This window comes from Callithrix jacchus, chromosome 4 (assembly GCF_049354715.1).
Source record: "Callithrix jacchus isolate 240 chromosome 4, calJac240_pri, whole genome shotgun sequence".
In the NCBI taxonomy this organism is placed as follows: Eukaryota; Metazoa; Chordata; class Mammalia; order Primates; family Cebidae; genus Callithrix; species Callithrix jacchus.
This window is the reverse complement of record NC_133505.1, coordinates 134,963,529-134,988,987: the sequence shown is the minus strand read 5'-3', so window position 1 is coordinate 134,988,987 and position 25,459 is coordinate 134,963,529. Positions and strand designations below refer to the sequence as shown.

At 38.4% G+C, this 25,459-nt stretch overlaps 1 protein-coding gene across 17 annotated transcripts in view; it reads left to right on the top strand.

Annotated features, from left to right (window-relative positions):
* PTPRK (protein tyrosine phosphatase receptor type K) overlaps positions 1-25,459 on the top strand; it is a 574,046-nt gene that overhangs the window by 111,292 nt on the left and 437,295 nt on the right. For all 17 annotated transcript variants that reach the window (XM_035296658.3, XM_008995016.5, XM_078370080.1 and 14 more), the window contains exon 2: positions 21,894-22,016. In XM_035296658.3, coding sequence (XP_035152549.2) covers positions 21,894-22,016 — 123 coding nt within the window. The remainder of the gene's footprint in view (positions 1-21,893; positions 22,017-25,459) is intronic.

Genomic DNA, 25,459 nt, shown 5'->3' with positions numbered 1-25,459 from the left:
TTGAAAAATCTTTATGTGATGATTCCACTAAATAGTAACCATATGCACTCTCCTGAGGGAAGAAATTTGAGGAGAAAGTGACTGTGATTCAGGTTTCAGCATTGATTTGGTCAGAAGTTGACACTCGTAAAGATTGTCTTAGAAGTCTCACTAAAACTTCCTTTAAAGCCCAGAATGCTGTCTTTATGAGGAAGGGAGCAAAGGCCCCTGACATTCAGGGTTCTGACGTCAGTCAACATTCATGAAACGATTTGCTGGTGTTTGTGTGAGTGGCTTGTTTGCTCTAGACTATAGAGAAGGCTAAACTGGTTAATGCATCCAACAGCAGTAGTTAATATACTGGTTGTAAAGAGGATGATATCCAGTTATCTTATTCAAACCAAAGAAGACAGAAAGAACCATCATTCTTTACTCTTAAGAACTGTGTTTTAAGAAGTGCGAAAAGCTTTACTATTCTTTATTCTTAAGAATTTTGTTTTAAGAAGTTTGAAAAACCCAAATCTTGGCCCATATACCTTCTACATTAACCTAGTATGCAAGGGGTTTTATATTAATGAAAAACATAGGAAGATAAAGGTATATTTATATCTATCTGTCTGTCTATTTATCTATCTAAAGTTTTTTTTTTTTTTTGAGATGGGGTTTACACTGTGTCACCCAGACTGGAGTACAGTGCTGTGATCATGGCTTACTGCAGCCTCCACCTCCTAGGTTCAAGCAGCCAACCTCCCAGGTACCTGAGACTACAGTCACACTCTACCATACCTGGCTACTTTATTTATTTGAGGAGGTGAGGATCTCCCTATGTTGCCCAGGGTAGTCTCCAACTCTGGGCCCAAGTGATCCTGCTTTAAAAAGTGTTTTGTTTTGTTCGTTTTATTAAATTTCAAGATGCATTTTATTTATTTAAATTAATTGGTTATATATTTTCTTGAAGTGTATTTCACAGTCCTACAAAACTTAATTGTTGACCTCCTTAAAATGCAGTTGCGTATATTTAAATTTCCTTTGCCAATCTGTTGTAAAACTTGAAATTCAAAGCCTCAAAGCAAGTCTTTGCCCTTCCTCTAGGAGGTTGGGTCATGGAATTCTGTTTTGCATACTTTCGGCCTTTCACAGAACTCCCTTCGTAAAAGAGAAATGATCTCTCTCCCATCATGCTTAAGCTAAGTCAGAAGCAATTGCTGAAATAAGCCAGTGTCTTACATGGATGAAGTGGAGCCTTCCAGTAATCAGTAATCCCTCCATGAGAATCAAAACAAAACAAAGAAATGTTTAAATGTGAGCTTGGGTGGTTTCCAGTATTACCAAAATGTAAATATGACTTCAGTTGAGAATTTTATTTTTCACTACATTTACTCTATTACTTTGTTCAGTGAGTTTCTCTAGATTGTGTATCTAACACTAAATGAAAAAGAACTTTTACTGGAATAGTTAAACGTATAAAAAAATAGGAAAAGAAACTTGGATAAATATATTCACTAATGATATTTGGGAAAACACCTGGTTTATTACCTTACGGTTAGTGCAAGGGCTGCTGCAAAAATAGTCCAAACAAAATTGTTTTTAATGTCTTTAAAGATAGAAAATTCACTGGTTTATACATGTTTTAGGGGAGGTGAGGTGAAAAGTGAAGGTTGCCAAGCAAAAGTGATAGGACAGTGTTAACGATCATATAAAATTTCAGCCTTAAGTCACTCTATTTAAATAAAATTATTTGTAGAAATTTTAGTTAATTAGCTAGGCTTTTACAGCGTTTTCAAATAAAGACCCTTTCCTCTCTCTGATATCAAGGATGCCTGAGAGACCTTGACGTATTATATGGTTCAAAGTTTACCACATTTTTATTCTCACAGGATGCAGCACCACCGTGCCAATCAAATGGTGAGATGGGGAATACCCTTCTCTGATGGGTAACATTGTTCCCTCCAATGCACACAATGGGCGGGTTGTGCCCATTGGAGGCAACTGTACTGAATCATTCTGAAAATGGCTAATCCTGCCTCACTTTTAGAAGATACTTAATGTAGTATTTAAGAGTAAAGAACCCATAGTGCCTAGATTTAGGCCTTGGTTCTGGTACTTTCTTGCTCTGTGACTCTTGGCAAGTTTTTTTTCTGCTTTGGGTACTTTTCACTAATATGTTCCTTTTACATTTTCAAAACCTCTTTTCATCTGTGAAATCATTTCTATGGGTATTTGGCATATAATTAATTACCCATTAGCTTCATAATGAGGTTGGATGAAGTCACATACAAACTGGCAGAGCTGCCCAGGTCTCAGAGGCTTATTTTTGAATTCCAACTTGTACCTGAGACCTAAAAATTAGGTAAGATTTGGACTGATCACACTTCTGGATCCCCTGCTACAATGGACATGTGGTTACATGTATTTAAAATGAAGGACTGCTGACCTTTTTCCTTTTAATAGCTGCTTCCTTGATTTACCTAACTATTGTTCATTTTATTTCATTTATGGAAAGGGCACTAAACTGGTGAAGCATAGTAGGAGATAGCTTGCATGCAGGTTTGCATGTATATGCTAGGGCATGAGATATTTCCTTCTGTGACCTTACAAGCTTGAAGCATTTGGACTGGAGGCCCTTGAAAGTGTCTCTAGTTCTCACTTTTTCTAGTCTCACTTCATTGCTCATACTGCTTGCCAGCAAGACAACTGATTTGGTTTCAGATGTAGCACTATCATTCAGACTCCATTTCTGGTTCACTTGCTTGGCTGTGGCTCACTGCTACTACTTTTAATATGTGAGAAAGAAAATATTGAGATGATACAGAAGTCAAAGTTTCTTGGTTGTAAGCTTTTAACCAGACTATGTTCTGCCTATGGTCTGCCTACAGTTTAAGATCAGAGTGATCTAAACCAGGGGTTGGTGAACTTTGGGCCAAATTCAGACTGTGGCCTGTTTTGTGAATACAGTTTTTAGCTATGCCCATTTGTTAGGTATTCTCTGTGGCTTCTTGATACTCTAAGAGTTTTGTAGTTACAACAAAAATGGCATGACCCACAAAACTGGAAACATTTACTAACTTGCTTTCTGCACATGAAGTTTGCTGACTCCTACTCTAAAGGAAGGCATTTCCTGACTGAAAGTATATCTGATGAGTGTTCAGGTAAAATTGGTTTGTTGCCTTTATATAAATTCTCTTTACTCTTTCTGGGTATATTAGATGGAAACCCTATTTCTCTTTTTATTAATGGCTTAGCTGTCAAATATGTGCATAGCATTACATCTGTATTGCATATACAGAATAAATTATAAAGAATAAAACATGAAAAAGTAAAGATGCTTTTTTAACAACAAAAAAAAACTTGTTGGGTGTTAGGAGCTTGAAATGCATTATGACTAATCCTAACACCACTGTGCTATAACTATTTATTTTGATTGTACTGGGGAGGAAATTGAAGCTCAAAGAAGTAAAATATCAAAGCTATGTATGTATTTAGCCATTACTCCTAGCTGTGTCTAGATACATTGTCTCTCTTGTGTCAGCTAAGTGGATGATGTATGGCCCATACTTAAAATTCTTACAGCCTTATTAAGAGAGATATAAGGGATTTTAATGTTGTTTCTCTAAAGATGGAGGGGAGTGGAATTGAACTTGTTGTTCCTTTCTGGTTAATTCTCTCTTATTGAAGGATGCTTGTTTAGTTGGAGTGGAGCATGTGCTTCGAATAATATACAAATTGAATAGAAGTCTTACTAGCGAAATAATCTTGGATTATATAAACATACATTCTTGGCTAGCGATAGAACTCTAGGGATGAACAATTAGATAATTAATAATTATGTTTGAAATGAGTTCTTCACTCATCATTAAAAGTTATTTCTACCTATCAATAAATCTTGGGTCTGGATTTCCTAAAATGTGTCTGTAGTTCTTTTTCCTTTAGAAGGAGTTAGAGCCAAATAATATTCACACCCTAATTAACTACAAATAGGGCAAAGGATACTTTCTGAATCTCAAGTGATTATCATTTAAAGAACTCCTATTCACAAATTTTTGTTTTTTTCTAGTAGATCCTCTTTGGTGTTGAACCAGAGCAATATATTATGACCAGGGACTCATTAATATGCCCTTTAAGTCATTTGTTCTTTGTATCTACTTGAATTTTTTTGTATTTTAATTTCAGTACTTAAATTGGAACAAAAAAGTGTTGCTTGTCGTTAGAACAAGTATAAAGAACCTAAATATGTATCATGGTATGCCAGTTTTTATTTTGTCCTTTAGTACTTTAAGATGTGTAGAGCTAAAAAGAAAAAAAAAAACTATTAAGATATCTCAGTATATTTCATAGGAAATATGAAATTTATTTAAAAGTATTAATTTCTATACTTCGGTAAGGTATTTTTCTGGAAATAAACTGTATTATTCATATTATCAAAAGAGCTGCATTTAAATATTTAGTAATAAATTCCTTCTTTGTTCTTTCAAAATATTTGTGAAATATTTTGGCTTTTTAAATAATGAATTTTGGAGATTATACCAACAAATTTATGTTACGGTTTCTGATTAGCGTAGATAGATCATTCATTCAAAGTTAAACTCAGTATTGCATGCATCCTAATGTGACATGTATTAATCTTTCTCTCTGTCCTAAATGGAAGGAAACTCATTCCAAGTCGATAATCACTTAAATGAGCAAAGTTATGTATCACAGCTTAATTCACAATTGGAGAAGATTAATTTGTCCATTTTTGAGGACCATCAAGCAACGTTGCTAAGGATATTGTATTTTCCATCATATTTGGTTTGGGACTTACCTTTTACTTGAAAAAAATGACATATATTCCAAAAGTTTAAGAAAATATTTATTATCTTAAGCTAAAGGAAGATTGTTCTTTACAAACAGTTAAGAGACATGAAAGACAATTCTATTTGTTTCTTGCTACTCTACTCAGTCAGAAAATTAAGAATATATAGGTGCCACGAAGGGGAGAATGTGAAAGATTTTAAACCCTCACAAAATGTTCACAGCTCTCTAGTGATCTAATGACTTTTCATTTTTCTTTTTCTTTTTTTTTTTGAGATGGAGTTTCACTCTTGTTACCCAGGCTGGAGTGCAATGGCGCGATCTGGGTTCACCGCAACCTCCGCCTCCCGGGTTCAGGCAATTCTCCTGCCTCAGCCTCCCGAGTAGCTGGGATTACAGGCACGCGCCACCATGCCCAGCTAATTTTTTGTATTTTTAGTAAAGACGGGGTTTCACTCATTTTTTTTTAATTCAACTTTGTTTAAACTAACCTGACCCCAGGTTTTATTAAAAAGTTTGACTTCAGAAAGGACTTACATTTAGTATTATTTTTTTCCCTGATTCTACAGAAAATGTCTCTAATTCCATATTCTCTCATAGAGCTTTTGACTCTCTGTTTAAATAAGTACTCAAGAATCTAAATGCTAGATGTTTAGGCAATATAGTTTTGGGGCCATGGATACTTACTTTCGTTTCTTTTTTACTTTTAATTTTTTTGATGTCTAATATTACTTAACACCAGATTTTTCAATGAGCAGTTTAAGAATAAAAAGAAATTCTGGCACGTTCAAATCAGCTTGGTTTTTATTTTTAGATGAACAGGTTGCCAACGCCTTAAGTGGCTTGCTGAAGCAGAAGCAGACCATTTTGGCGATAGATTTGTTCTGGTTGATTGATTGGTGTAGAAGAATTAGCAATCTGTGAAATGCTCTTTAGAAGTAATTTTCCTCCAAAGGTCAAGGAACTGTGGTCACCATTTCTCTGGCATGATTTGCGGCTACTCATTGTAGCCTTATCACCAGTAGCAGATGCAACAGCTATGGAATGTTTCCTTGCTCATTTTTCTTTCCCTCTGCCTAACTAAATTTCTTGAACACCAATTTGATATTACCTCTTTCTGTTCTGCATCTGCCATCCAGCTCAGAGAAACTTTAAATTCATAAGGTATTGTTTTAATTTATGAATTAGGACCTTGCTATAACATTTCTCTCTTAAATAGATTTATGTTATACTATACATAAAGATGTATATATATAAGTTCTTGAACTCAACGTGTATAGAACACTGTGTATAATAGTAGACTTGGTGTTTTGGGCTTTCTAATCAGTCGTAAATGGTCAATATGAACTGTATATCATGGAATTAGCTCAGGAATCAACTTAATACAACTGTAGAACAAACTCTGAACTCCTTTTTCTGACATTTAAAATCTTTCATATTTAGTTTTGTTTCTTCCTAGTTTCCTACATATTATGCATGCTTAATTTACAGAATTATTTGAGATTTCCCAATATATGATGTTCCCTTAGACTTATATGCCATTGCTCTTGCTTCTTCTCTACTTTTAGTCCCATTGCCATCTGGCTTTCCAGTGGTTGGTATATCCTTCCTCATATTCACTACGAGTAACTCAATGGAACCTTCCCTAAGCAACCCTGGTGTGGGTAGCCAATTCTTGTGTGTTCTTTGGAATGTTCATTATATTGTTATCCCACATAGCACATTGTATTTATTTTAATACATAAGTCCCCCATAGTCAGTCTCATTTATCAGTCCAGTATGATTATTTTGGTACTTCCTATCATCTACTGCAGTATACTGTATTTGCTCTTAACCTTGAAATACCAAAATATTTGCAAAAAGATTTGTAAAAGATTTATTAGTATGCTATATTTTACACCTCTTAGATTAGACTTTGTTGTAAACTAGAAATTAAAAAATCTTTTTTCTTTGGTATTTAAAGGGATCAAGTTTTTAAAAAAAATTTTTTTATTGCATTTTAGGTTTTGGGGTACATGTGAAGAACATGCAAGATTGTGGCATAGGTACACAAATGGCAGTATGATTTGCTGCCTTCCTCCCCATCACCTATATCTGGCATTTCTCCCCATGCTATTTCTCCCTAACTCCCCACCCCCCCACTGTCCCTCCCCTATTTCCCCCAACAGAACCCAGTGTGTGATGCTCTCCTCCCTGTGTCCATGTGTTCTTATTGTTCATCACCTGCCTGTGAGTGAGAACATGTGGTGTTTGATTCTGTTCTTGTGTCAGTTTGCTGAGAATGATGGTTTCCAGGTTCATCCATGTCCCTACAAAGGACACAAACTCATCATTTTTGATGGATGCATAATATTCCATGGTGTATATGTGCCACATTGTCCCTGTCTAGTTTATCATAAGTGGGCATTTGAGTTGGTTCCAGGTCTTTGCTATTGTAAACTGTGCTGCAATGAACATTCGTGTGCATGTGTCCTTATAGTAGAACGATTTATAATCCTTTGGGTATATACCCAGTAATGGGATTGCTGGGTCAAATGGAATTTCTATTTCTAGGTCCTTGAGGAATCACCACACTGTCTTCCACAATGATTGAACTAATTTACACTCCCACCAACAGTGTAAAAGTGTTCCTATTTCTCCACATCCTCTCCAGCATCTGTTGTTTCCAGATTTTTGTAAATTCTGGATATCAGCCCTTGTCAGATGGGTAGACTGCAAAAAATTTTTCCCTTTCCATTGGTTGCCGATTCACTCTAATGACTGTTTCTTTTGCCGTGCAGAAGCTGTGGAGTTTGATTAGGTCCCATTTGTCTATTTTGGCTTTTGTTGCCAATGCTTTTGGTGTTTTGGTCATGAAGTCCTTGCCTACGCCTATGTCCTGAATGGTTTTGCCTAGATTTTCTTCTAGGGTTTTATGGTGTTAGGTCTTATGTTTAAGTCTTTAATCCATCTGGAGTCAATTTTAGTGTAAGGTGTCAGGAAGAGGTCCAGTTTCTGCTGTCTGCACATGGCTAGCCAGTTTTCCCAATACCATTTATTAAACAGGGAATCCTTTCCCCATTGCTTGTTTTTGTCAGGTTTGTCAAAGATCGGATTGTTGTAGATATGTTGTGTTGCCTTCGAGACCTCTGTTTTGCTCCATTGGTCTATATCTCTGTTTTGGTACCAGTACTGTGCTGTTTTGATTACTGTAGCCTTTTAGTATAGTTTGAAGTCTGGTAGTGTGATGCTGCCCACTTTGTTCTTTTTGCTTAGAATTGACTTGGCTATGCGGGCTCTCCTTTGGTTCCATATGAAGTTTAAGGCGTTTTTTTTTTTTTTTTTCCAGTTCTGTGAAGAAGGTCATTGGTAGCTTGATGGGGATAGCGTTGATTCTGTAAATTACTTTGGGAAGTATGGCCATTTTCATATTGATTCTTCCTAACCATGAACCTGGAATGTTTCTCCCTCTGTTTGTGTTCTCTCTTTTTTTTTTTTTTTTTTCTTAATTTTTTATTGGATTTTAGGTTTTGGGGTACATGGTACATCAGCAGAGCATGCAAGACAGTTGCGTAGGAACACACATGGCAGTGTGCTTTTCTTTCCTTCTCCCCTTCACCCACATTTGGCATTTCTCTCCAGGCTATCCCTCCCCACCTCCCCCTCCCACTGGCTCTTCCCTTTTCCCCCCAATAGACCCCAGTGTTCAGTACTCCCCTTTCTGTATCCATGTGTTCTCATTTTTCATCACCCGCCTATAAGTGAGAATATGCGGTGTTTCATTTTCTTATCTTGTGTCAGTTTGCTTAGGATGACGTTCTCCAGATTCATCCATGTCCCTACAAACGACACAAACTCATCATTTCTGATTGCTGCATAATATTCCATGGTGTATATGTGCCACATTTTTCCAATCCAGTCTATTATCAATGGGCATTTTGGTTGATTCCAGGTCTTTGCTATTGTAAACAGTGCTGCAATGAACATTCGTGTACATGTGTCCTTATAGTAGAACAATTTATAGTCTTTTGGATATATACCCAGTAATGGGATTGCTGGGTCAAATGGAATTTCTATTTCTAAGGCCTTGAGGAATCGCCACACTGTCTTCCACAATGGTTGAACTAATTTACACTCCCACCAACAGTGTAAAAGTGTTCCTTTTTCTCCACGTCCTCTCCAGCATCTGTTGTCTCCAGATTTTTTAATGATCGCCATTCTAACTGGCGTGAGATGGTATCTCAGTGTGGTTTTGATTTGCATCTCTTTGATGACCAGTGCCGATGAGCATTTTTTCCTATCTTTGTGGGCCTCATAAATGTCTTCTTTCGTAAAGTGTCTGTTCATATCCTTTGCCCACTTTTGAATGGGCTTGTTTTTTTCCTGTAAATCCATTTGAGTTCTTTGTAAATTCTGGATATCAGCCCTTTGTCAGATGGGCAAACTGCAAAAATTTTTTCCCATTCTGTTGGTTGCCGATCCACTCTAGTGACTGTTTCTTTTGCCGTGCAGAAGCTGTGGAGTTTCATTAGGTCCCATTTGTCTATTTTGGCTTTTGTTTGCAATGCTTTCGGTGTTTTGTTCATGAAGTCCTTGCCTACTCCTATGTCCTGGATAGTTTTGCCTAGATTTCCTTCTAGGGTTTTTATGGTTCCAGGTCTTATGTTTAAGTCTTTAATCCATCTGGAGTTAATTTTAGTGTAAGGTGTCAGGAAGGGGTCCAGTTTCTGCTTTCTGCACATGGCTAGCAAGTTTTCCCAACACCATTTGTTGGACAGGGAATCCTTTCCCCCTTGCTTGTTTTTGTCAGGTTTATCAAAGATTGTATAGTTGTAGATATGTTGAGTTGCTTCCGGTGCCTCTGTTTTGTTCCATTGGTCTATATCTCTGTTTTGGTACCAGTACCATGCTGTTTTGATTACTGTAGCCTTGTAGTATAGTTTGAAATCCGGTAGTGTGATGCCCCCCGCTGTGTTCTTTTTGCTTAGAATTGACTTGGCTATGTGGGCTCTCTTTTGGTTCCATATGAAGTTCATGGTGGTTTTTTCCAGTTCTGTGAAGAAAGTCAATGGTAGCTTGATGGGGATGGCGTTGATTCTGTAAATATTTTGGGCAGTATAGCCATTTTCATGATATTAATTCTTCCTAACCATGAACATGGAATGTTTCTCCATCTGTTTGTGTCCTCTCTGATTTCGTTGAGCAGTGGTTTATAGTTCTCCTTGAAGAGGTCCCTTACGTCCCTTGTGAGTTGTATTCCATGGTATTTTATTCTTTTTGTAGCAATTATGAATGGCAGTTCGTTCTTGATTTGGCTTTCTTTAAGTCTGTTATTGGTGTAGACGAATGCTTGTGATTTTTGTACATTGATTTTATATCCTGAGACTTTGCTGAAGTTGCTTATCAGTTTCAGGATTTTTTGGGCTGAGGCGATGGGGTCTTCTAGGTATACTATCATGTCGTCTGCAAATAGAGACAATTTGGCTTCCACCTTTCCTATTTGAATACCCTTTATTTCTTTTTCTTGCCTGATTGCTCTGGCTAGAACTTCCAGAACTATATTGAATAGGAGTGGTGAAAGAGGGCATCCTTGTCTAGTGCCAGATTTCAAAGGGAATGCTTCCAGTTTTTGCCCATTCAGTATGATATTGGCTGTTGGTTTGTCATAAATAGCTTTTATTACTTTGAGATACGTTCCATCGATACCGAGTTTATTGAGGGTTTTTAGCATAAAGGTCTGTTAAATTTTGTTAAATGCCTTCTCTGCGTCAATTGAGATAATCATGTGGTTTTTGTTTTTGGTTCTGTTTATGTGGTGAATTATGTTGATAGACTTGCGTATGTTGAACCAGCCTTGCATCCCCGGGATGAATACTACTTGATCATGGTGAATAAGTTTTTTGATTTGCTGTTGCATTCGGCTTGCCAATATTTTATTGAAGATTTTTGCATCTATGTTCATCATGGATATTGGCCTGAAGTTTTCTTTTCTTGCTGGGTCTCTGCCGGGTTTTGGTATCAGGATGATGTTGGTCTCGTAAAATGATTTGGGAAGTATCCCCTCTTTTTGGATTGGTTGAAATAGTTTTAGAAGAAATGGTACCAGCTCCTCTTTGTGTGTCTGGTAGAATTCGGCTGTGAACCCGTCTGGACCTGGGCTTTTTTTGTGTGGTAGGCTCTTAATTGCTGCCTTGACTTCTGACCTTGTTATTGGTCTATTCATAGTTTCAGCTTCCTCCTGGTTTAGGCTTGGGAGGACACAGGAGTCCAGGAATTTATCCATTTCTTCCAGGTTTACTAGTTTATGTGCATAGAGTTGTTTGTAATATTCTCTGATGATGGTTTGAATTTCTGTGGAATCTGTGGTGATTTCCCCTTTATCATTTTTTATTGCATCTATTTGGTTGTTCTCTCTTTTCTTTTTAATCAATCTGGCTAGTGGTCTGTCTATTTTGTTGATCTTTTCAAAAAACAAGCTCTTGGATTTATTGATTTTTTGAAGGGTTTTTCGTGTCTCAATCTCCTTCAGTTCAGCTCTGATCTTAGTTATTTCTTGTCTTCTGCTGGGTTTTGAGTTTTTTTGATCTTGCTCCTCTAGCTCTTTTAATTTTGACGATAGGGTGTGAATTTTTGATCTCTCCATTCTCCTCATATGGGCACTTATTGCTATATACTTTCCTCTAGAGACTGCTTTAAATGTGTCCCAGAGGTTCTGGCATGTTGTGTCTTCGTTCTCATTGGTTTCGAAGAACTTCTTTATTTCTGACTTCATTTCATTGTTTACCCAGTCAACATTCAAGAGTCAGTTGTTCAGTTTCCATGAAGCTGTGCGGTTCTGGGTTGGTTTCTGTATTCTGAGTTCTAACTTGATTGCACTATGGTCTGAGAGGCTGTTTGTTATGATTTCAGTTGTTTTGCATTTGTTGAGCAGTGCTTTACTTCCAATTATGTGGTCAATTTTAGAGTAGGTGTGATGTGGTGCTGAGAAGAATGTATATTCTGTGGATTTGGGGTGGAGAGTTCTGTAAATGTCTATCAGGTTTGCTTGCTCCAGATCTGAGTTCAAGCCCTGGATATCCTTGTTGATTTTCTGTCTGGTTGATCTGTCTAATATTGACAGTGGAGTGTGAAAGTCTCCCACTATTATTGTGTGGGAGTCTAAGTCTCTTTGTAAGTCATTAAGAACTTGCCTTATGAATCTGGGTGCTCCTGGATTGGTTCCATATATGTTTAGGATCGTTAGCTCTTCTTGTTTTATCGATCCTTTTACCATTATGTAATGGCCTTCTTTGTCTCTTTTGATCTTTGTTGCTTTAAAGTCTATTTTGTCAGAGATGAGAATTGCAACTCCTGCTTTTTTTTGCTCTCCATTTGCTTGGTAAATCTTCCTCCATCCCTTAATTTTGAGCCTTTGTGTATCCTTGCATGTGAGATGGGTTTCCTGGATACAGCACACTGATGGGTTTTGGATTTTTATCCAATTTGCCAGTCTGTGTCTTTTGATTGGTGCATTTAGTCCATTTACATTTAAGGATAATGTTGTTATGTGTGAATTTGATACTGCCATTTTGATGCTAAGTGGCTGTTTTGCCCGTTAGTTGTTGTAGATTCTTCATTATGTTGATGCTATTTAGCATTTAGTGTGATTTTGGAATGGCTGGTACTGGTTGTTCCTTTCTATGTGTAGTGCCTCTTTTAGGAGCTCTTGTAAAGCAGGCCTGGTGGTGACAAAATCTCTGAGTACTTGTTTGTTCGCAAAGGATTTTATTTTTCCTTCACTTCTGAAGCTCAGTTTGGCTGGATATGAAATTCTGGGTTGAAAGTTCTTTTCTTTAAGAACGTTGAATATTGGCCCCCACTCTCTTCTGGCTTGTAGTGTTTCTGCCGAGAGATCTGCTGTGAGTCTGATGGGCTTCCCTTTGTGGGTAACTCGACCTTTCTCTCTGGCTGCCCTTAGTATTTTCTCCTTTATTTCAACCTTGTTGAATCTGACGATTATGTGCCTTGGGGTTGCTCTTCTTGCAGAATATCTTTGTGGTGTTCTCTGTATTTCCTGCATTTGAGTGTTGGCCTGTCTTGCTAGGTGGGGGAAGTTTTCCTGGATTATGTCTTGAAGAGTATTTTCCAGCTTGGATTCATTCTCTTCGTCCCCTTCGGGTACACCTGTCAAACATAGGTTAGGTCTTTTCACATAGTCCCACATTTCTTGGAGACTTTGTTCATTCCTTTTTGCGCTTTTTCCTCTAATCTTGGTTTCTCATTTAATTTCATTGAGTTGGTCTTCGACTTCAGATATTCTTTCTTCTGCTTGGTCAATTCGGCTATGAAACTTGTGCATGCTTCGCGAAGTTCTCGTATTGTGTTTTTCAGCTCCTTTAATTCATTCATATTCCTCTCTAAGTTATCCATTCTTGTTATCATTTCCTCATATCTTTTTTTAAGTTCCTTAGTTTCTTTGCATTGATTTAATACATGTTCTTTTAGCTCACAAAAGTTTCTCATTATCCACCTTCTGAAGTCTAATTCTGTCATTTCGTCACAGTCATTCTTTGTCCAGCTTTGCTCCCTTGCTGGTGAGGAGTGTTGGTCCTTTCTAGGAGGCGAGGTGTTCTGGTTTCAGGTGTTTTCCTCCTTTTTTCGCTGGTTTCATCTCATCTTTGTGGATTTATCCACCTGTCGTCTGAGTAGTTGCTGACTTTTCGATTGGGTCTCTGAGTGGACACCCAGATTGTTGATGATGAAGTATTTCTGTTACTTGGTTTTCCATCTACCAGTCTAGCCCCTTCGCTGTATGACTGCTGAGGTCCACTCCAGGCCCTGCTTGTCTGGGGTGCACCTCTAGCAGCTGTGGCACAGCGAGGGATGCTACCAGTTTCTTTTTCTGCTCTCTTTGTCCCAGAATGATGTCTGCCTAATGTCAGTCTTTTGGATATAGAGGGATCAGGGAGCTGCTTGAGGAGAAAGTCTGTACTTTTTAGGAGCTCAATTGCTGAGCTGTGAGCTCTGTTGTTCATTCAGGGGTGTTAGGCTGCTATGTTTGATTCTGCTGCAACAGAGCTCATTAAAAAAAACCCTTTTTTTCTCAAATGCTCTGTATTGGGGGGTTTGGGCTTTATTTTTGGATGTTTGTTGAGGTGTCCTGCCCAGCTAGAAGGCAAACTAGCCACTGTTTGCCTGCCAAGGCTCTGCCCTGCTGTTGTGTGATTCGCCCTGTTCCTGCAGGCTCTGCTGTGGTCTCTGCCACGCCCTGCAGCGGAGTCTCTTCATTGTAGCGTGTTGCCTCGGCAATGGCATGCTGCGTCAGCAGTGAGCGTGTATCTCAGTAGGGATGGGTTGCCTTGGCAACAGCAGGCTGCATCAGCAGAGGGCGTGTATCTCAGTAGGGACGGGTTGCTTCGGCAACGGCTGGCTGAGTCAGCAGTGGGCGTGTATCTCAGTTGGGGCGGGTTGCCTCGGTAGTGGTGGACGCCCCTCCCCCACAGAGCGTCTTGGACCGTCTGCTCGGGATAGTGTGAAATCGCGGTTTTGTTCATTCCACTGGGTATCCCCAACGCTCTGTCCCTGCAATCCCCCGGGCTGGCCTACTGTCCAAGTCTCGTTCAGTCTCAAGTCCAGCCCTCTCAAGTCTCAGGTTGCCAGTTCAACAGGGCACCCGGACAAGCGCGCCCTGTGGGGATTGCTGGGTAGGGCCAGCCGCCGCCGCCCCGGCTGCCGGCTTCGCCAGGCAGACCTACTGCCTGGCGTCCCGTGTCTTTTTTATACTTGGGAGTTTCCCCGTTCTGTGGGCAACAAAGATCAGTCTGGAAATGCAGCTCCGACTCACCTATTTGCGGATTCAACGAGAGCTCCAATCCTGGGTTGTTCTCACAGCGCCATCTTGAGTCCTCCCCTCCTTGTGTTCTTTCTTATTTCGTTGAGCAGTGGTTTGTAGCTTTCCTTGAAGAGGTCCCTTACATTTCTTGTTAGTTGTATTCCTAGGTATTTTATTCTCTTTGTAGCAATTGTGAATGGCAGTTCGTTCTTGATTTGGCTCTCTTTAAGTCTGTTATTGGTGTATAGGAATGCTTGTGATTTTTGCAAATTGATTTTGTATTCTGAGACTTTGCTGAAGATGCTTATCAGTTTCAGGAAATTTTGGGCTGAGACGATGGGGTCTTCTAGATATACTATCATGTCATCTGCAAATAGAGACAATTTGACTTTCTCTTTCCTATTTGAATACCCTTTATTACCTTTTCTTGCCTGATCTGGCTAGAACTTTCAGTACTATATTGAATAGGAATGGTGAGAGAGGGCATCCTTGTCTAGTGCTAGATTTCAAAGGGAATGCTTCCAGTTTTTGCCTATTCAGTATGATATTGGCTGTTGGTTTGTCATAAATAGCTTTTATTATTTTGAGATATGTTATGTCAATACCTAATTTTTTGAGGTATTTTAGCATAAAGTCCTGTTGAATTTTGTTAAAGGACTTCTCGGCATCAATTGAGATAATCATGTGGTTTTTGTCTTTGGTTCTGTTTATGTGGTGAATTACATTTATAGACTTGTGTATGTTGAACCAGCCTTGCATGCCCAGGATGAATTCTAATTGATCATGGTGGATAAGCTTTTTGATGTGCTGTTGCAATTGGCTTGCCAGTATTTTACTGAAGATTTTTGTGTCTATGTTCATCATGGATATTGGCCTGAGGTTTTTTTTCTTGTTGAGTCTCTGCCGGGTTTTGGTATCAGGATGATGTTGGTCTCGTAAAATGATTTGGAAAGGATTCCTTCTTTTTGGATTATTTGCAATAGCTTCAGAAGGAATGGTACAAGCTCCTCTTTGTATGTCTGGTGGAATTTGGCTGTGAACCCATCCAGACCTGTGTTCAGATAGGGTGGTCGACTCTTAATTGCTGCCTCAACTTTAGACCTTGTTATTCGTCTATTTTGGGTTTCAACTTCTTCCTGGTTTAGGCTTGGGAGGATGCACGTGTCCAGGAATTTATCCATTTCTTCCAGGTTTAGTAGTTTATGTGCATAGAGTTGTTTGTAATAATCTCTGGTGATGGTTTGAATTTCTGTGGAATCTGTGGTGATATCCCCTTTATCGTTTTTTATTGCATCTATTTGATTATTCTCTCTTTTCATTTTTATTAATCTGGCCAGTGGTCTATTTTGTTGATCTTTTCAAAAAACTAGCTCCTGGATTTATTGATTTTTTGAAGAGTTCTTTTGTGTCTCTATCTCCTTCAGTCCTGCTCTAATCTCAATTATTTCTTGTCTTCTGCTAGGTTTTGAGTTTTTTTGATCTTGCTCCTCTAGCTCTTTCAATTTTGACGATAGAGTGTCAATATTTGATCTTTCCTTACTTCTCATGTGGAAAACATTTATTGCTGTATATTTTCCTCTAGACACTGCTTTACATGTGTCCCAGAGATTCTGGTATGTTGTGTCTTCGTTCTTGTTGGTTTTGAAGAACATCTTTATTTCTGCCTTCATTTCATTGTTTATTCAGTCAACATTCATGAGCCAGTTGTTCAGTTTCCATGAAGCTGTGTGGTTCTGAGTTAGTTTCTGAATTCTGAGTTCTAATTTAATTGCACTGTGGTCTGAGAGACTCTTTGTTTTGATTTCTGTTATTTTGCATTTGGTTAGGAGTGATTTACTTTTCAATTATGTGGTAAATTTTAGAGTAGGTGCAATGTGGTGCTGAGAACAAGGTATATTCTGTGGATTTAGGGTGGAGAGTTCTATAAATGTCTATTAGGTTTGCTTGTTCCAGGTCTGAGTTCAAGTCCTGGATATCCCTGTTAATTTTCTGTCTCGTTGATCTGTCTAATATTGACAATGGGGTGCTAAAGTCTGCCACTATTATTATGTGGGAGTCTAAGTCTCTTTGTAAGTCATTAGAAACTTGCCTTATGTATCTGGGGGCTCCTTTATTGGGTGCATATATATTTACGATCTTTAGCTCTTCTTGTTGCATTGATCCTTTTACCATTATGTAATGTCCTTGTCACTTTTGATCTTTGCCGCTTTAAAGTCTATTTTATCAGAGATGAGAATTGCAACTCCTGCATTTTTTTTTTTTTTTTGCTCTCCATTTGCTTGGTAAATCTTTCTCCATCCCTTTATTTTGAGCCTTTGTGTATCCTTGCATGTGAGATGGGTTTCATGGATACAGCGCACCGATGGGTTTTGGCTTTTTATCCAATTTGCCAGTCTGTGTCTTTTGATTGGGGCATTTAGTTCTTTTACATTTAGGGTTAATATTGTTATGTGTGAATTTGATACTGCCATTTTGATGCTAACTGGCTGTTTTGCCCATTAGTTGATGCAGTTTCTTCACTGTATTGATGTTCATTACCATTTGGTATATTTTTGGAGTGTCTGGTACTAGTTGTTTTTTTCTATGTTTAGTGCCTGTTTCAGGAGCTCTTGTAAAGCAGGCCTGGTGGTGATGAAATCTCTGAGTACTTGCTTGTTTGCAGAGGATTTTATTTTTCCTTCACTTATGAAGTTTGGCTGGATATGAAATTCTAAGTTGAAAGTTCTTTTCTTTAAGGATGTTGACTATTGGCCCCCACTCTCTTCTGGTTTGTAGGGTTTCTGATGAGAGTTCTGCTGTCAGTCTGATGGGCTTCCCTTTGTGGGTAACCTGACCTTTCTCTCTGGCTGCTCTTAGCATTTTCTCCTTCATTTCAACCCTGGTAAATCTAATGATTATGTGCGTTGGGGTTGCTCTTCTTGAGGAATATCTTTGTGGTGTTCTCTGTATTTCCTGGACTTGAATATTGGCCTGCCTTGCTAGTTTGGGGAAGTTTTCCTGGATAATATCCTGAAGAGTATTTTTCAGCTTGGATTCATTCTCTCTGTCACATTCAGTTACATCTATCAAATGTAGATAAGGTCTTTTCACATAGTCCCATATTTCTTGGAGAGTTTGTTCATTCCTTTTTACCCTTTTTCCTCTAATCTTGCCTTCTCATTTTATTTCATTGAGTTGATCTTCTACCTGTGATATCCTTTCTTCTGCTTGGTCACTTTGGCTGTTGAAACTTGTATATGCTTCACGAAGTTCTCGTGTTTTTCAGCTCCATCAATTTATTTATATTCCTCTCTAAGTTTTCTATTCTCATTAGCATTTCATCACATCTTTTTTCAAGGTTCTTAGTTTCTTCGTGTTGGGTTAGAACATGTTCTTTTAGCTCAGAGAACTTTTTTATTACCCACCTTCTGAAGACTGATTTTGTCAGTTCATCACACTCATTCTCCATCCAGCCTTGTTCCCTTGCTGGTCAGGAGATGTGATCCTATAGGAGGAGAGGCGTCTGGTTTTGGTTGCTTTCATCCTTTTTGTGCTGGTTTCTTCCCATCTTTGTGGATTAATCTAACTTTTGTCTTTGTAGTTGTTGACTTTCAGATTGGGTCTCTGAGTGGACATCCAGTTTGTTGATGATGAAGTTATTTCTTTCTGTTTCTTAGTTTTCTTCCTAACAGTCTGGCCCCTATTCTATAGGACTGCTGAGGTCCACTCAAGGCCCTGCTTGCCTGGGGATCACCTGCAGCGGCTGCAAAACAGTAAGGGTTGCTCCCAGTTTCTTCTGCTATCTTTGTCGCAGAAGGATATGCTCCAAATGTCAGTCTGAGCTCTCCTTTATGAGGTGACTCTTTGGATATACAGGGGTCAGGGAGCTGCTTGAGGAGACCTTCTATCCTTTATAGGAGATCAAGTGCTGATCTGTGATCTCCATTGTTCATTTAGAGCTGCTGGGCAGGTATGTTTAAGTCTGCTGCAGCAGAACTGATAAACCCCCTTTTTTTTCCAGGTGCTTTGTCCCAGGGAGTTAGGGCTTTGTTTATGAGTTTCCGTAGTGCTGCTGCATTTTTTTAGGGCTGCCCTGCCCAGCGTGGAGGTAACCTAGTTACTGTCTGCCTGCAGAGGCTTTGCTGAGCTGCTATGGGCTCCACCCAGCTGCTGTGTGAACTTCCTTGGAGTCCTGTTTATAGGTGTGTAGTTAGAACTGCCTTAGCAATGGTGACCCACCTCTGTAATGGTAGACTCTGTCTGTAATGGAGAGTTGCCTCGGCAATGGTGGGCTGTCTCAGTAATGGCGGACTACCTCCGTTGTGGTGGAGAGCTTCAGTAATGGCAGACACCCCTCTCCCACAGAGCTGGACCATCCTGGGTTCAACTTTGCTTGCTGTGAAACTCTCAACCCAGAGCATTTCCAATTGCTGCTTTTTGTGGGGGTGGGACCAGCCGAGCCTGATAACGTGGCTCAGAGACTTTTTTTTAGTTGAAGGGTCAATTCTCTCCCAGGTGTTCCAGTTGCCTGTTGAAAAGGTGCTGGATCTGAAAAGGCACCAAAGCGCCCACACTGGAAACCCGTGGAGCTCCTCTGCCTGGGAATCTCCTGGTCCATGGGCAATAAAAATCCGTCTGGAAATGTGGCATTCACTCTGTGCTCTTTCACTGGGAGCTGCAATCCTGAGCTGCTCCTAATCGGCCATCTTGGATCCCTCCTAAAAATTATTTAAAAAGTTTTCTTACTGCTCAAGTCAAGCAGACCAGTAATGATTTTCAAAACTCTTTTGACAAGTTTCAGATAGGGAAGGGATGTGCAACAAATAACATGGGCTGACCCACTTACTTTTTACAGTTACTCCTAGCTATTATTGCTAATCAGAATCCTGTAGTCTAAAATTAACAATGGCTATGAAGGAGAGCAATTAAGGCCATTTGTCTTTCAAATGATTCCATGTGGGTCCCACAGGTAGTTTAAATTTATATACAGAGGGCATTCTCACTATTATAAAGGGTAATGGGGGCCTGAAGGCCCGTATTACAAAGCAGTAAATTATTTTAGGGTTTGATAGCAAATTATATTTTGAGAAAAAGTTTCCCCTTGCTATGGGAAGATACATTTCCTAGGAACCTATTTTCATTGATTAATTTTAAATTAAAAAGTACATCTTTTTAATGAGAGCATTTATAAAAGGTCTATTTTAAGCATATTTAAAAGGAAATTTTAAGCTTTCAAGTTCTTGAGTTTGGTTATTTTGTAGGATTGCTGTAGTCATAAGAGTGTTTGAAGAATATGCTCAACATATTCTACTTTTGGAAAATATTTTAGAGCTTATAGTGCCATCATGACATCTCTGATGTTTTCTGCTTTGCCTGTGACATTGACCCATCTCTGTCATTGGTGAAGAGTATAACTTTCACTCATATTCAAATTGCCAAATGTTTGATGAAGAAAGTAAATTTCTTTTTTACAGAGAAGAATTTACAGCATTGACGTTTACTACTTAGTCTGCTTCTTGGTCAGAGAATTCACTGCGTTTCTTCACAGAGATCCCCATGGAAACTAAACAAATAAGCTATTTGAAAGGAGACAAGTTATTGGTTTTTCTCATTAAGCCCACTGCTGGATTTTCATTAATTCTAATGCATTTTCTTTCAAGATGAGACATATAGGCCAGTTCTTATTTTCATGATTTGAATAAACTAAATGTGTTGAGTCGTGTGTTCCTGTACACATAGACTGAGAAGCAAAAGTAATCCTTCTAACTTTTGCCATGGAATTACTCCTGAAAATAAAGCTAGAAAAACCATGACTGATACAAAAGGGAAATGCTACCCCCATGTAAAAAGACCAAGTTATTAAATAAAGTAGGAGCATTGAGAGTGATTGTGGGCTAATCTGATTGGTTTTATGCTTGAGTCACCACCTACTTTTAAATCATAATTGTGTATGAAGGTAACCTAAATAAAGCATGAAAGAGGCCGGGCACGGTGGCTCAAGCCTGTAATCCCAGCACTTTGGGAGGCCGAGGTGGGTGGATCACGAGGTCAAAAGATCGAGACCATCCTGGTCAACATGGTGAAACCCTGTCTCTACTAAAAATGCAAAAAATTAGTTGGGCACGGTGGCGCGTGCCTGTAATCCCAGCTTCTCAGGAGGCTGAGGCAGGAGAATTGCCTGAATCCAGGAGGCGGAGGTTGCGGTAAGCCGAGATCTCGCCATTGCACTCCAGACTGGGTAAGAAGAGCGGAACTCCATCTCAAAAAAAAAATAAAAAAATAAATAAAATAAAAAAAATAAAGCATGAAAGATATCACAGACCTCAAACACTTTAGACCCTTAAAAGCTTTATGTTTAACTGGCTATTATGAGATTTCAAAGAGTTATTTTAAAGCAAAGATTTGGTAAACTTAAATTATTTCACTTTTTTGAACTTGCATGGTAGAGGAAGACAACTTTCACTCTTGTTCTTCTTCTCATCAATAAAGTTATTAAAAACTAGTTAGACTATACTTGGTTTGTGAGGCCGGAGAATAGGGTCTGGAGGCAGGTAACCTAAGGCCAATTCAGCTGACTTCTTAGGACTAAATAGAAAGGACAACCCCAACTTTCCAGGCCCAAGTAACAAAAGGACCAGAGGTTACTCCCTTTGTTAACTTCCACCTTTTCTGCGAGGTGAAGGAAAAATTGAAAGTATCTCTGATTGGTTGCAGAAGGTTCTGTCAAGTGTTGATTGCAGGCCACCACTTCAGTTACATGAAGTGAACACCAAGTGGCCAATGGGAAACCTGTAGGGAGCTATTTGGACCGGAGAAGATTCTGTATTCAGGCCCTTGAGCTGCTGGTTGGGCAGCTCCCACACTGTGGCATGTACTTTCATTTTCAACAAATCTCTGCTTTCCTTCTGCATTCTTTCCTTGCTTTGTTGTGGGTTTTGTCCAATTCTTGGTTAAGAATGCTAAGAACCTGTACAACTTGCAGTCAAGTCCCTCTACCAATAACAGTTTGTATATTTCAAGAAAGCCTCACTTATTCATGTATCTTCTATTATTTTTAATAATTCAAAATCTATGCTGCAGTCTTCCTTCTGGGGCTCAAATGGGCTTCCTTTCCAAACAGAGAGTACTGATGGAAATTTATTTTTCTATGAAAATTAAAAAAAATAGTGATAAACAGGAGTACCATTTATTATTCAGATTGTCAGTACCATATTATATATGTGTGTGTGTGTGTGTGTGTGTATTTTATATATATTATATATATCTCAATATAACATTTCCTTCTCCAGAGCTTTTTTTTAATGTTTGGACAACCCGTTTAGAATGTAACAGTAGTCCTCTTTTCTCCTTCTAGGTGGCTGTACATTTGATGATGGTCCAGGAGCCTGTGATTACCACCAGGATCTGTATGATGACTTTGAATGGGTGCATGTTAGCGCTCAGGAGCCTCATTATCTACCACCTGAGATGCCTCAAGGTGAGAGTCACTCTGTTTACTCAGTGTTGGGGGAATAGTTTTGCAATATCTATGATTTTCTTATTTTAGGTGTCACGACAATAATTTCATGGTTATAATAAGCTAATTTATTGTGCTACTGAGTCACATCTAGGAGCCTTATTCTTTGCCTTTCTTATAATAACTTTCTGTAATTCTCTATTCTTCAAGAATGCTCACTATACCTTTGTTATTTCCATCTTTGAAAAAGAAAGGTATTATTTTTTTTTCTATTTAATAAAAACCGCAGTGACAAACCAAAAATAAAAATGATTAAAATAAAACAGAATAAACACAAAAAAAACCTTATCAAAATAATCTTTAATTTGGGATCAGCTCATTTGGTAGTTATTCAATTAAATTATATAGGTTGGGTCCAATCAGACGGAAGGGAAAGGCTTTTATTACATAGCAGGGAGAGGTTGTGTCTTTCTGCCACTGATCATGAGCAGCCAATGACTCTGAGGGGAAGCAGCATGGAGAAAAAAGTGACAAATGGAGATATTTTATGTGGAAATTGTAGAGAAGTAGGGCCAAATCTGTTCTTTTTTTTTTCTTCTCTTTTTGAGATGGAGTTTTGCTCTTATTGCTCAGGCTGGAGTGTAGTGGTGTGATCTCAGCGTACTGCAACCTCCGCCTCCTGGGTTCAAGCTATTCTCCTGCCTCCTGAGTGGCTGGGATTACAGGCCTGCACCACCATGCCTGGCTAATTTTTGTATTTTTAGTAGAGATGGGGTTTTACCAGGTTGGTCAGGCTGGTCTCGAATTCCTGAGCATGTGATCCACCCGCCTCGGCCTCTCAAAGTGCTGGGATTACAGACATGAGGCATCAGGCCCAGCATCTGTTCATTTTTTTACCTAACTTTGTTATATCCTTTGATTTTGGGTGTTGTGAGTCCTTCCTGACAATTTTAGACATAGCCATTAGAAGGGAAAATGTTAATTCTGGTTATTGAAGAGAGAAAATTGTATTAGGAGCATCTTTGAACTTGCTGATTAATATGATTTTAAAAAACACAAGGTAGGCTGGGTATGATGGCTCACACCTGGCAATCCCAGCACTTTGGGAGGCCAACGGGGGCGGATCATGAGGTCAGGAGTTCGAGATCAGCCTGACCAACCTGGTGAAATCCCCATTTCTACTGAAAATACAAAAATTAGCCTGATGTGGTGGCGGGTGCCTGTAATCCCAGCTACTCAGGAGACTGAAGCAGGAGAATTGCTTGAACCCAGGATGTAGAAGTTGCAGTGAGCCTAGCATGCACCACTGCACTCCAGCCCGGAAAAGGAAAACATCAACAATAAACCATTTATCACAAGTGTGCAAAACAAATTAAACCCAAATATGACGTTTCTAGATATAATTTTTTGTTTGTAAATGAATATGGTAAATATGTCCTTGAAAAGTTTTTTTTTGGTTCCCTGTGCTGTGTACACTTATAGTAGAATGAATTAAATTTGCTTTTTTACTTTGAATTGTCACTTTCCATGACTGAGTAGGCAAACAGTTATTTTTGAGGCTTAACGGAGCCATAATTTCCTTTGCAGAGGGATAAATTGGAACTATGTGGCAGACAATTTTTACTTCTTATGTTTGACCCTACATTGTCAGCAGGCTCATTTAATTTTGTGCATAGGTTTGTATTTTTCTTTCAAAGGCATGTAACCTTATTTTCCTGGTTCATTTTAATTAAAGAAACTACTGTAATTTTTCAACTGAATTTTCTCTGGTACATTTAGACTAAACTTTTCATATAAAATTAAAGGGGGTGGCCTGGGATGCACACATTTTGACTGTTTATAATCAGAGAATAATAAGAAAGATGTTGATTTATGGAAATGTTACCACTGCTAATTACCATTGATGGTGGGTAATGAATAGTTGAAGAATTACTGCTCAGATGACCTTGTTGGCTCACCTTTGATGAACAGCTTAATCGGTAGTTACAGTACAGGATGATATGCACAGAAAAAGACAGTGTTTGAAATTCAACCGTATCTTCCAATTCATAGGACATTAAGTAATTAATCATGCAGAGGAGGAAAGAGGTCACAGCCACTTTATTTTTGCCAAATGAAATTGTGTTTAGTCTTCAGAGAGGTGAGAGAAAACACTCATGTATATTCTTCTTTTACTCGCCTCTTTGTATAATATATACCATTTTTTTTTTCCATTTACCTTCTGATATTCCTTTAAAGTGCTGACTGGACATTCCTTGCTCATAAATTGGCTAAAAGGAGACATTTAGATTTATCATATTAAAATGTTATGATCTTTTTATTGTCACGTAAATTAGAAAGCATGCTTATTTTCTTTATTTACTTTAAAAACAGACACAAACAAAAACCAACAAAAAAAAAACCCCAAATGTTTGGCAACTCTATGAAGGCTGGCTTTCCAAAGCAAACTTGTTATTGAACTGTATGACTCTTGGTGTTGTTAACTGGCTTCAGTTTATTGACCTTTTTGGACTGAAAGCCAAGAGTAAGAGAAAAAAGACAGGATGAATAAATAGAATGAAAGAAGACTGAAGATGAGTAGAAGAGAAGAACAGAAAGAAAGAAAATTGTGTTTACTCATGAAGAGATACAGTACTATCAATCATTACTTAAAATGTTCTGCAGCAGTTCCTGCTTACTTCTACAGTTCATATATACTTTTGTCAGATTACAATGGTGATGATTGAAAGGTCTGGCAAATAGAATAAAAAATAGCATGCAAAGGAATGAGTACTTTATAAGGTAGTCCTAATGTCCCCAAATCATATGAAATTACTAGCACCTGTTTAATTCAGTCATCAAGGAAATGCAAATTTAAAACACAATGAGAAACTACTGTACACGCGGTGGAAAAGTGAAAATTATGATTCCAAGTGTTAGTAAGAATGTAGAGCAAGTAAAACCCTCTTATACTACTGTTGGAGCATAAATCTTTACAATCTACTGACCAGCAAATCCATTCTTGGGTATAAGCCCAGTAGGGCTGAGTATACTTATTCACCAAAAGACATGTGCAAAAATGTTGATAGCATCAGCATTCATAATAGTCCCAAGCTGAAAACAACCCAAATTTCTGTCAGCAGTACAATGTATAAATAAATGGCAGCATACTTATAAAGTGGAAAATTGTACTGCAAATAAATGAAGGAACCATTGCTTTATACAATAATATGAATGAAGTTCACAAACACAATCTTAAGGAAAACAAACCAGATGCAATACATACCAGAGTATGTATTGTATACATTTATATAAATTATATAAGTTTCAAAATCAGGCAACACTAATTGATGATGTTAGAAATCAGCATATTGCTTACTTGAAGGAGGGGTTAGGTGAAAATGGTTAGTGCTCGTTGGTTGCATGAAGGAGTCTTCCAGATGCTGGTGATATTCTATTTCTTAATCTGAATGGCATTTTACAGT